Raw genomic sequence first — 13432 nt, 5'->3', positions numbered from 1 at the left:
TCAGGAGCAATGAATCTTACCTAGCATGCCTTTGTTAGGCTCAGATAAACACATGTCTATCTGTGCACTGGGCAACACGAAGCCAACCACGAAGATCTCCACGCCGTCCGCCATCAGCGCCAGGCCTAAGACAAAGTAGAGAGTCCACTGGAACTTCCCATGGCCGCACTCCTGCAGGATGGTCTCGTACTGCTGGGCCAACTCCTCCTGGTCTTTCCGCCTCTCGCCCTCATAGGCTGACAGATCCCTAAACTGCTGAGCCTGGGCGGCCGTCACCCCGTCCATGGAGCCAGGCTTCCCTGAGTCAGCCCTCGGGATACCCTGGTACTCGCCTTCATAGATCTCATCATCCTCATCATGTCCCTCAGTGGAGTCGCTGTGACCTTCATCATCATTGGCCCGGCTGTCATTGCGGTAATATCCGCCGTCGTTACTTGGCACACCAGCATAGTCGTCATCATCATCTTCCTCCTCAAAGCGTTTATAGGAACGCTTGGTGTACTCATCAGTCATTTTGTCCACGCCTCGCCCCACCTTCTTCCCAACCTGCTTCTTGGCCACTTTGGCAATGTCCTTGGCACCGCGGATGAAGTCTGAGCGGCCGTCCCTGTAGCGTCCATCGTCGTCCATTTTGGATGTGGAGGTGGTGATCAGTTGCTGCTAAGAATCAGAGGTATCAGGAGCGGCCCAAGTACATGAGTGGGCACTGTGGATTCCTGTTGGCTGATGAATTCAGCACCACGGATAGCTCCCTGCTCCACTGCACTTCTGCTTTTGGACTTCGGCCAGCGAGGGCACGGATACCAAATCCTGGAAGAAAAGCAGGGTAAAGGCTTTGTTTTAGCATGATTCATCCCATCGGCAATGCATGTGAGCAGGACACATCCATTTGAAAGAGTCCACATTTAATACAGAAACACAACTTTCCTCCACTACATCTTATTTGGCTCGGCATTAATAGCTGAAGCTGAAGGATGTGACAGCTTTAAGGAGCGGACATCGAAGTCAAGGAGCTCAGTGGTGTCTACTGACTGGACAGCAGTTATGTCATGGCGCTCAGTCTCAGCCCAGCACAAATCACAGCGTGGCATTTACAGTGGCTCACCGCAGAACCACACATAATGAGCCATGCTGCGACACAGACGTTTCTAAATAGCAAGCGTAGCTGCAGCGAGGGGTTGTACAGGTCAGTGTTTACAGACAGAGCTGCCACTGCTGCAGGAGATACATCCATGTTCCAGATGAGGACATTTACTAACGCTAGACATTTATTACCAGGAAGCTTATGTAACACCCGTCTCATGAACCTATGGGGCGGGACCTGGGTTACTCTTATGATATTCCCTTGAATATTTTGCTTAATAACTAAAGTATAGACTGGGTAAATGAAAACCACACACGATAGCCTTTAAATGCAACAACTCTTTTAGTAGAGTTTTTTTTTTTTTTTAGTTCCGAATAAATTAAAAAAAACAAACAAACTATGAAATAATCACTTGGGTTCAGTGACAATAAATGTAACAATTAACAGAAATTTTACCCCTTTTAAATCACTTTAGACACCGTAAATCACTGGTTACTCACACCAGATATCAGGAAACACAAAGCAAGCCAATATTGCAATAAACCCCCACACACACTTTCACACACACACCAACAGTCTGGGAAAAGCTAACCCCAAAACCCCGTTGCAGGCCTGTTTCGTTGCTCGTGTGCGTTGAGGCCTAAAACTCACTGGCCGTTTCGCTCTCCGGAAGCAAAACAAAAGCACGTGCGCTTTAGCAGTTACTCACGGTTACCGACAGCAGTCTATGGCTCCCAACTGGCCGTGGGGAAACCGAAGGGAATGGCGGGAAATGGCGGGAAATGGCGGCTCTCCGTCGATGCCAGCCAAGGCCCACAGTCCGCTCCTAGACGATTCCGTCCGACAGCTCTCGTCCACACCGGCAGGGCGCAAATCCTCCCAACAAGGCACAAAAGTCTATTTTATTAGGTGACTGTCCGTACACCTTAAAATTAAAACTTTCGGCCGCAAAAATAAAATCTCAAGACTTCGACGCGGTTGGGCTAAGTCGCGTCTCTCTGTATCTTTTCTTCTCGAAAAACTCCGACGCGGCGTACTTCGGTAAAGTTGGGAAGATATTGGCAGATTCGAACTTCCGAGATCAATAGCGCGCAATCGAAACGTCATTAAAATACAAACGATACATATATGCTATTGTAGTTGTGCAGACAATGGGCTACAACCGCAGTTCAACCTTCAGGCAGACAGCGAGGCCTCCAACAGTGCACAGTTCAGTGGATCTTTTCATCTGTGTGTCTGTGTTTAAATTTTAGGAGTCCAAAGTGATGAGACTATGATCCACAGCAACGCTGAGACGTAGAGTGAGGGGAGATCTAACAGAAAGCCTAAGTTCTCCGTTTTCCTTTTCACCGGCTTCCAGCGGATGTTTTCCTGGAAACTCTTGTTTTCCCAGCAGATTTTTAGGTTGTGTGATGTTGGTTTGGCAGCAGTCTGTGTCTGCTCAACACCCCCGAGGCAATACAAGCTCTCAAAGACTCCCTCCGTCATGCCTTCCCACTACCTGATAACCTTCCCTCCTCCTTTGTGGTTGTAGCGGATGTTGTTTTCCTGTGATAGCGCAATCATAGCAGATTTGTTGTACTTACAGGTTAAACACACTTAAACGAGCACCAGTCATTGCTGACACCAGTTTGCCGTTCACGGCTCTTACCCAGTTGAACACATCCCCTCTGTAGTGCCTGATATCAATGAAATGTATTATTGATGTATTGTTTTATTGATAACTACAGAGCTGAAGTTATGATGTCATGCTGGAGCTCGCCTCTCTCATTTAGCCTCTTATACATCTGCCTGAAAACAAGGAACCCGGCAGTTCTCTAGATTATTTTTTTTGAGCGTACAACAAAATAAAACTGCCATTTGAGCTTTGTCCCGTATGCTTTGGCATTTTTGGTTTCTGTGTGGTTAGTCTGCTAGCAGGATTATGTTAAAACTATTGAGCCGATTAAAGGGGACGGGCCATGGCTTTGTTAGCAGTGCATCTCTAAAATAAACGGATGAATTTTGAGTCAATTTGGTGGAAAGATAGATAATTGCAAACAATAGGAGGCCTTCTGGATCACACTGTCGACCTTGGATCAGATTGTTTTGTGAATTTGCCTCTTTTCTTGCTAAAGTTATATGGAGACATGTTATTTTAAACTGTGTTTTCAGTGTGCCATGATCATTTGTTTCAGTCTGTTCGGTGCAGTTTGTCTTTGTGTCAGCAGATTTACACAAAACCCTGAATACATCACCTCGCTGTCTGCAGTGACTTCTTCAGCATTGTGTGTAAGATTTATGCACCACAATGTCAAACTATTCAAATAAACCTTTTTTTAATTTTCATTTTGAGGGGAACAACAAATATTACACTCACTGAGGTAGAAGCGTTCCCCAGAGCCTGCAGGATTCCGCAGTACGTTCAGCCAGTGTTTGCTATCGCGTTGTTGGGCTGAACGTTCTCTCTCTGTCATGCTGAGCTGCTGCTGCTCTCGTTAAAGAGACTGTTGGATGCTGCTAGAATAACTTCAGGGTCGGCTCCAGCGGCAGTCCACCCCCAGAGACGTGCTCTCCGGGGGCACGTCATCTCTGCGTTGTCTCTAGAGCACATACATGCTAGAGATGTTGTTGTTGCAGAAGAGATGCACACCATCTCATCTCAGAGACGTTTGCGTGTCAGGACCAGGGTGGTGTTTGTCTCACCTCGTTTCCTTGTGACGTCTCATCACATAATTGTGTGGAAATGGGACTTTTTCATCTCAGATTTGTCTCATGCTAGGCATTTTTGTTGGCTTGATGGGCTGATAGATTTAGTGGAAAAAGAAATAGACAAATGGAGTAGAGAAGAGAATTATTTTTATAGATTTTTTTTCACTCCCTCTTTAACTGGCAACCCTTCAAATTTATCCTACTGGACAAGCGTAACAAAGCAGTGTGGTGAACCTCGGTGCTCCTTGGGTACAATAATGAGCATCGAAAATCTTAATTGTGAATATTTTGATGAAATTAGTCACATCAAAGCAATGTATTTGCATAATATGTAGTGTACAGGTTCTAAATGAGGCCCGGTAATAGTAGCGAGTAGCTTTTGTTCATTTTTAAAGGAATAGTGGAATATTTGGGAAATGTGCTTATTTTGGTTTTTTGGTTTTCACCCTGACAGAGCCAAGGCTCACTGTTTCATCGTTTTCCATAGAATACTCTCTGTGAATCAAATTACATGATGAGCTTTTCCTAACACGCCAAATAGCTACTAAAACACAGATGCTAATGATCTCCTCCCGCTGTGTTTGTTTTGCCCTCGGCTCGTGCTCGCAGCCTTCTCCGTAGGACAAGATGTTCTCTTCAGCGGGGCACATGAGGGCAGTGTCACAGTGATGGAAGTGTCAAGGAAAAAAAGGCCCCGTGGTCTGCTGATTATCGACTCCTCTGATGAAATGATGAAGGATAGTGTGAGAGAGACTGGAAGATGGGTGGGAGAATAACACAGTATGGAAGGGTAGAACATGTGAGGTCGGAGTTGAAATAATTGGAGCAACACAATGAGAGTGGATAATGCAAAGCCAACATTTGCAGCATGTGCTTCATTGGTTTTGACAGATAAAATTGGCAGTGTTCTGCCTTCTTAATTGGAGGAAATAACTGTTAGAAAATTGCCCGTCCTTCCAAGGGCCAGACAAGAAGGAAGATGCCCTAGGACAGTGTTTCCCAACCAGGGGTACGCGTACCCCTAGGGGTACGTGAGCACATTGCAGGGGGTACGTGGAAAAATTAAGAATTTATTTCCACGATAATAAAAAATATTCTTAGTCATTTCATAAGTCCGTCAATAAAATGGTACGTGTGCGCTATGACTTGTTTCCCTGGGGAGACAATAACTTGTGGCACAGCCATACCAAAATCAAACAGCTGGAACCTGTTTACCTGCAGGTAAACATGGATAAATGGCTGAAACGTCCAGTTGCTGCGGATCCAGGAGGGGGAAAAGAGCCCGCTGACAAACGCAAGAAAGATTCCAAACCTAAACCAAGGCAGTATAGTGAAAACTATATTTTATATGGATTCACTTCGACGTCTGCGGACCCACCGCAGCCTCAGTGCTACTTTTGCGGTGAAGTCCTGGCAAATAACTCCATGAATAATAACAATATAATAATAATATATTAGTATTAATAATACAGTATTAATAATACAAACGTTTACTATAATATTGTTTCTTTTACTGCCTTGAAGGCAACATAATTTTATGTTTAATTTGAGTTAAATAAGAAGATAATGCCTGAATATTAAATGTTCAGTTTAAGAAGATGAAATAAAATGACTTGCGTTGAATATTCAGTTGTGTTATGTTCTACTTTTGGAGAATCATGAACACGTATGAGTGAAGGGGTACTCATGGTGTGACAAAAAGGCTCAAGGGGTACACAAGGCAAAAAAGGTTGGGAACCACTGCCCTAGGAGACCCACAGAGACCTGCCTACTAGTTAGCTTAGCCTAATGGACGGCGTTGGATGGGGAGGGTTAGCATACCCCCATCAAAAGGATGATCATTGAACAGTGTCATGGAGAAAGGGTATTAGGTGATGTTTGATAGAGGCATGCGAAAACTCCCCACTGGCTTTTATTCATTCAGCTGTGGAAATAAGATCACTAGTGCACATGCAGAGGAGGGAACGGTGTCTATCTTCCTGTCTGGCTCTGGGGAGGGTGGTGAGTTCGCGTACTTCCCAAAGAGTCGGCATGTTTCTTTAATAATTTGTTAAATCCCACTCCTGAAATGTTTCTCTAGACCACTTGGAAGTAATATTCTAGTTTTAAGTGTAGCACGTGCTAACGTAACGGGTGTATCTGTATTTCAATAACAATGTAATGTATGAGTTCATAATTCATGGAAGGTTCATTGTGTATTGGTGTATTGAAAAAGCATAAATATGGTTAAAATACGATTTTAAAAAAAGAGTTAAAAAATCTAAAAGAGATATGTGTTAAAAAGGTATAAGTTCATGTCATGTCAGATAAAAGAAGAAAGAGTTAAGTTCAACTGAGACAGATTTTTTTTTTGTATTATTTCTGTAAGTGTAATTACGTGATGTTATGTATGCGATATCACTTGTTTAAGAGGTGCTTTGCTGTGATTGACTTAGGTGCAAAGTTCAGAGACTCTGGCCAATAGCGTGAGCAGTTTGGCGTGAGTGGGCGGGCTCTAGACGGTGTTGATTTGCCGAAGAAGTAGAAGAAAGGAGAAGAGCGTTTGGGACGCGAGCTAGCCAAACTGCATCTGAGATTTGTCCACGGAAAAGAGACCGAGGGACGCGAGCTAGCAAAGCCGCGTACTTCGGTAAAGTTGGAAAGATATTGGCAGATTCGAATAAACCGCGGACCCGACTGTGACCTCGCTCTATCAGTAAATTTGTAACCCGTGGTAACATATTGGACGTCTCATCTATATTTCTGCGATAGGAAGTCACGATTTGCGTTTTGTCACAACCTTCACAGCAGGACAGGGTAGAGGTCCATTTAAACGCAGGGACGAGGCCCATTTCTACACGATCAGCTCTGACGGGAGGCTCGTGTGTGACCCTCCTATGTATATCCAGCATTTATACGTATAGTTACTGCACAGCTGCGATGAAAATATCATTCCTATCAAGCCCACAGAGACGATTATATACATCACCAGTAATAAAACTATGCAGCTGGCCATTGGTGAAGGCCAACACTTTTCCTAAGTAATGAGAAATGGATAAGCTGACATTGAAAACTGTGAAATGATGTACTTTTGCAAACTGCTTCATCCAATTGAGTGTAAATTGATAATAAATTAACAGTCCAGTAGAGGACTGAGCAAAACCAAGGCCGCTGTTTCAAAGACTTGATTATGTAATCCCATTTTCTTCTAGTGAGCAGAGAAGACGCCCGAGGGATGGTAAGTATAGCCTCTCACACACACACACACACACACACAGAAGCATCACGAACACGTTAGCTGGTTAAAAGTATGCTAACAAAAGATGACAAGCACAAACAGGAAGTAAATGCTTGAAAACCAACTGTATGATCGAGGTGAGTCGCCAGGCCCTCATGTTTCTGATCGTGTGAAGCAACAGTGCAACGTAGAACAGAAGCTTAACAAATTAAGTTTTGGAACCCAGGCTGCACCGATGGGGTGTTTTTTCCTGCTGGTATCCTTTTTTTTTTTTTTTTTTAAACAGTTTCTTGTGTTTAGTTGCAAAATACAGCATTGCTACGTGACATGAAATTAGCCAGATGATGAAGATACAGTAGATCTGTTCTGAACACGGCTCCCAGACCCCCATCATGTCCCGTGGAAGCGATGAACGCGTCCCTCTTGATTCTGAGTTTCGTGTTGTTGTCATGGATTTTTCAGGTGGGACTCTTGAATTTTCAAATCTATATTTCTCATCAATCTGTCTGTATGGAAAGATGTGGGTTCCCCTTTTGTGTCTACTTGCTTTGCTTCCTGTCTTTGTCAGTTTCCCGCCTGTCTGTTTGATCACCTGTGTCTCGTTAGGTCATCAGTCCTCATCAGTCACAGTCCTGCTACCTCTCATCCAATCAGATTCGTTTGCTGGCTCGGTCGGGACTGTTAACTGTTAAGATTTAATAGGTTTGTTTTGTTGACTCAGTCAATGTTTTAATTCCTGTCTTGTTTATTAGAGTTTATTTTAGCTTACAATTAAACACACCTGACAACAATGGAACCGGTCCAATACTGAGTGAGCGCTGAATGCTTGCTCCCGTTAAAGGGTGCATGTTGCAGTAAATGCGATGTAAATGTAAAACAACTGTCTTCTTTGAACAAGTTCTCCTTCGATATTGGACCAATTCCAAAAAAAAAGAAAATCATCTCCATACAAATTCTAGATGCATAAAAAAAATGTGAAAATATGTTCAAGATTTCTGATAAGGAACTTCGTCTGGTGTCCTCGGTCTTAACTTTCTTAGGCCTCGTCTCTGTACTTCACCTGTAAGGTTAAGAGCTGATCGGCCCCCCGGGTCTTGACCTGAGTCTGAGATGAACCTGCTGTTTGCTCCGTAATCCACAAATACTTTGATTTCTATATAAAGTATAAAACTTCCAGTTTCTAAGTACTGCCAATGAGCGCGTGCCAGCATGACCAAATGGTGTTTTCAGGTTAGCCAACTCATTCACATTTGTTCACAGCAGCACCGAACCTGAAGTGTAATGAGATGGATAAGTACTCTTTGTGGTTTTGAATATTTATACTGTGGCACATCAACTCCATGTATACACCACTTCTGTAGATACAATCTGAGAGAACCACGATGCAGCAGTCTCGCAAAACCGCAAACGTGCACAAAGAGGATAAAAGTCAAAATGCATTTTGTAATTTAGGTTAACGGAGCTGAAGTAACTGATCGACACAGAGTCGTGATCATTCTGCTTCAACTTATATCTCATGCCTGTATTTAATAGAAATGAACAAGAAACAGCCCAGTGACTGAGAAGAATACAGAAACAATTGTTCTACTCGTGCAACTCAGTATCATTGGTGTTATTTTGAGCTTTAAGCCGCATTGGTCTGCTAAATGGTCTCAGTCTTTAGTCGAGCAGCGCTCTGGGAATATAACATTTCATTAGTTCAGTAGGAAGGCTGCTAATACCGGCCCACACCTCAACTATTATCTTTCAGGGGAGCGCTGGAGATCTCAGCTGCCACGGTTCTAACCACATTAGCCAGGCGAGGACGTGCATCACACCGCAATTCACCGCTGTCGCCAATGGCCTCGAGCATTTAAACATGACATTTTACTGCACAGTGAAAATAAGACAGTAAAGACCGTCTGCTAAGACTGAGCACCGCAAAACAGATTTTTCCCTTCACTCTGGCCTGTGCATTCTGAATTTAGTGGAGGTACAAGACCCATTTAGCTGTAGATGTTTTTTTGGCAGAGAAAAGTGGTTGCATGCTCAGGGAAGATGGATGAGGAGGAGGAAGGAACCACTCAGTAGTTCAGAGGCATCACCATGACTGTCACTGGAAATATACTCTTAATAAACTGGCTTTGATGAAATCGCACACAGAGCGCCGTATATTTTCTTCACAGCAAGACAAAGATGTTGCTTTTCTTCTGCTTTCTCTCTTCCCCGATGCTCAAAAAGGACGGAGGGAAACATGTAAAATATGACTGAACACTCCGTTCATCGCAAACCTCACTTACTTACTGTCTGTTACGCTGCCAACATGTGAGGTGGCAACAAAACAGCTTTTTCGGCAAGATGGTGGCAAGCATTGGTGCAGCAGCTCTTAGCTCTCCAGTTTTGCACCCATCAGGATTAAAACTCCTACTTTGACTGCAGTTATTTGCAATATAATTTAGAAATATGAAATCAGCACGAGGACTGAAAACAATCCAACCATCTCGACTGCATGGCTACATCCAGGTGAAACGGCCTATCGCATGTTTCTGGTGATGTCACTGCCGTTCTGCGAGAACTTGTGAATTTCTCGCGTTATGTTTGCACTTGCTCACAGCTGGGGAGCAGCGGTGCAAGCTGAAGAGTTTGAAATCCGGATCAAACGGGGTAAATGCATTCATTAAATGTTGCATCCAATTAACAGCCCTTCGTTTGCTGCCAGGATGAGTCATTCCCATCTCCAAATATAACCAGAGCTGCCATCAGCATGCAGTTTAGTACACCTTCATAGATACACTCGTGCATAAACTGGCAGTATATCAATGCGTGATGCGAAAATAAAGCTGCGGGATGAATATATTTTATGATCTAATCTTCATCGCAGCAAATTGATGATCCAGTATGTGAACTGAAATTATTTCATGATGGAAAAATAAAAATCCATTTATTGCTTTGAATTATTAAACCTGACAACAGAAATTCAGAAAAGGACAAAGAACAAAAAGGAGATTAGAATGAAAACTCTGCGTCTCACAACTGTGGATCGCGTGTTGTCACTCTCGTCTTCTCTCCGATTTCCACACTAAATTCAGTCTTGATGCTCATTTGACTGCACAGACACTGCAATTAGCCAGTGTGACAGAGATGGACATGAGCGAGTGAGTGTGTGAGTGTGTGTGTGTGTGTGGGGGGGGGGGGGGGGGTAATGATTCGGTCATTGGTGAATCCTGAGAGCTGCAGATGGCTCGTGATGTCATGCAGAGCTTAATTCATTTCTCTTGACATCTATGATTTCTTGCTATGACGCATGCAGACAATTTTCTCGTCTGATTGATTGTCCCCACGCTCTGCTCAGCCCTGATCAAGACAGCACGTTGATGGGGGGGGGGCTATGTGGACTGAATAAAATTTCCTAAAAAACAACATGTCCTTTTGGTCATAAAATGAGCAGTTAATAAGGAGGCAGTTATTTCAGAATAGACGTCTTCTCGTCGTTCCTTAGCAACACGAAGTGCCAGGATCATCACGGTGAGAGATGAAGTCGTGGTCGGCGTCCTTTCTGAAGTCAGCAGAAGTTGAGCATCGCAGCTGAACGAGTAACTTTCGTCTCAGCTCCTTCTACCATCATTCTAACCTCCATGATGACCTTTGACCTGGTTCATCAACCGGTTTCAGCCCCTACTCCACCACCACCTGCACTTAATGAAGACGCTACTCATCAATAAAGTCTAACGGCCCGGATCTTTCCATTACAACCCTCAATAAACTTTATCCTACATTCAAATCCATCACTACTGAAGTGGCTTTTAGTGCAGATTCACGTGTTTCACTGTTTTAGGGGCCATCATTGTCTTCCCAATCACCACCATAGAAGAAGAGTTAAGATGCATATTTATGGTACTCCTCACAACCGATAACACTCCTGAGTTAACCAGACATCATATAAACCCTGACAGTATTTATGCTCAGTCCAGTGGAGGGCCACAGATATCTCAGCCAGTTCTCATGAGCGCACTGCATTATGGGTAGGGTCGGCACGGCCCACGCGCCTACTCTCTTTGAAGATTTCACCCACAAGTCAACAAACTCCTACGCTCGTAATAAAGCCCACTGTCTTCTCCCATGATGAGCTCAGATCCGATTCAGCTTGAGTCCTTTTGATATCGGCAGGCGGAGGGCTTTCCCTCCGGAGCGTCAGTAAATCTACAGAAAACAACCTGAAATGGAGGAGGACACACAACAGGAAATGATCTGTTTAAAACGCAACGACCCCTTCAGTCCAGCTCACCAAAGTTTCAACAACCACATCTGGAGTATCTTTTCAACGCGAGGAACATTTTCCAAGAATATCCTTTGGGAACCAGAGGAAAGTGCCTGTGAATATATTGCCATTAAACATCATTCATTCATATGTATTTTAAATTCATTTCATTTAAAAGGGACATCTTCGTCAAGCAACAATTGGAGCTAAGTTAACTAGATTATTTCCATACGTGTATCGGAAGTTCATATGCACCAGTCTAATTTCACTTATAATAATGTATATAGTCATATTACTCATAATACATTTTCTATAGTTCCGTTTTTTATATTGGTTCGTGCTGCATTCAGGACAACTTGGAAATTGGGAAAAAAAAAGAGCTCTGGGTTGGGTAAAATGAATTGAACGATGTCTAACTCGAAAAAAATTAAGATCAGAATTTCTTTTCAGGTCTTCGATTTCTCCAACTTGATGTGATTTACACCATGAAAGAACCCCCTGATCGGGAGTGTGTCCTCTTCTTTTGTTCTCTGACCTGACATCATGTGTGTCGGGATACCTGAGCTGTCTTGAACGCAGCGTATTATCTGAGAGGTACATCGCGAGTCTGAGGGGTGAAAGATTAAATCAATTTATCCTCAGACGCCGATAAAATCAACTCCGGAATAAAGTCAGTGAAATATCCTCTGCTAGACTGATTTGACAGCAGGCAGAGGTGGAAAATATGAAATTCATTTGAAGTGCAGGCACACACATCCTGGCTATCACTGCGCTTCTGCTCACTCTGTTTTTCAGCCATCCAGCAACATTTTTCATCTCCTCATCTATCATTTTTCAGCTACCGTGGTCTGAGCATCCTGCCGAGGCTATGAAGCAGCCATCAATTATTCATGTCTTGTTTTCTGGCCAAGGACAGAGGTGCCAGAGAAGACCTGTCCCTCATCAGTGATGTATTGGAGTGATAAAAACCTCAGCTAGCGGCGGAGGCCCATACGGTCCTTGCTGATGTGCACCTACCGCAGTGTGACATCTGAAAAGAGTCGCACAGGAAGTGACTATTTTATTCTCCTGGTGACAGGCGGGCAGGCCGAGGAGAGGAGGGAGGGTGTGATGACTGGTTCTCATTGGCTCCCTGGGTCAAAGCTCCCCCCTGATGCTGGGCTACAGATGCACAAGTCCCCTTTGGGAGAATTTGCAGCCTAACATGAGTCATGTCATTGTTCCCCTGCTTGTGCGCTCCTGCATGCACCGTAACCCTGGTGGCACCAAGGCGGCTAGCAACACCGTGTCAAAATCAGTGACGTCAGCTCTCTGCATCCATTTTGGCAGTGCTCAGTGCAAAATGGACTAATGAAGAGGAGTCAGACTGAGGGCAGTGTAAAACCTGCAGCGCGGTTGATAAAACACCAGGAAGCAGCTGTGAGCACAACGGCAGCTCAGATGGACGCAATTTTCCTGGATTGGACTCATTAGCATTCACCAGGAGTGTACCAGCCTGTGATGAGCAGAAAACGAAACATCAAAATGTTTTCTCTATAACTGAAAGTGCATCTAAGAAAACGACCTTCTGAGAATCAACCGTGTATAAATGTGACGCAGATAAAATTCATAGATCTGAAATGTGACAAACTCGTTATTGATGCGGGGGGAAAAATAATGAAAAACTGCTTCTTTATCAAGACCACTAGAGAGTGTTGGGCTGTGTGTGGGCTACAGGTTGATGTGTTTTCACCGCATCAGTTTAGAGCATTCGGGTGCTAATATTTCCTGATTAATTTTGCAGACTGTATAAACATGGTGGTCATACCTTGTGGGTCAGAAATTTGAAGCTAACCTGTGTCATCTGGATTATGAATACTATTTATACTTCCATTAGTTTTTTCTGACCGACAGCGTCTTCTCCAAACATCTCTCAACACCAGGCTAATGCTACTAAAATGCCTTCAACTGCCTTTTTTTTCTAATGGCCAGCAGGGGGCGACTAGTTATATAGAGAGCGCAAATTATTTGAAGTTTAAGAGAAAAGGACCCTTACTCTCCACTGACTTATCACCCCAATAATCATTTCATTACCTAATCACCAGTATAAAGTATTCTTCAATCCAGATTAGTGTATTCTGTAAATTATGGTCCCATTTAGTAAAAAAAACAACAACAACAATATAGCAGGTTATGATTTAAGGCCAGGCTATGAGGTCACTTC

At 43.7% G+C, this 13432-nt stretch overlaps 1 protein-coding gene across 1 annotated transcript in view; it reads right to left on the bottom strand.

Annotated features, from left to right (window-relative positions):
* Positions 1–13432, bottom strand: part of sv2a (synaptic vesicle glycoprotein 2A) — a 42242-nt gene that overhangs the window by 24245 nt on the left and 4565 nt on the right. The window contains exon 2 of the mRNA XM_086217844.1: positions 21–810. Within this exon, the coding sequence (XP_086073970.1) occupies positions 21–630 (610 nt within the window). The 5' untranslated portion in view covers positions 631–810. The remainder of the gene's footprint in view (positions 1–20; positions 811–13432) is intronic.

This window comes from Aulostomus chinensis, chromosome 11, assembly GCF_037954235.1.
Source record: "Aulostomus chinensis isolate RoL2024-O1b breed Wild chromosome 11, RoL_Achi_v1.0, whole genome shotgun sequence".
Taxonomy (NCBI): Eukaryota; Metazoa; Chordata; class Actinopteri; order Syngnathiformes; family Aulostomidae; genus Aulostomus; species Aulostomus chinensis.
This window is presented reverse-complemented; position numbering and strand designations above follow the sequence as displayed.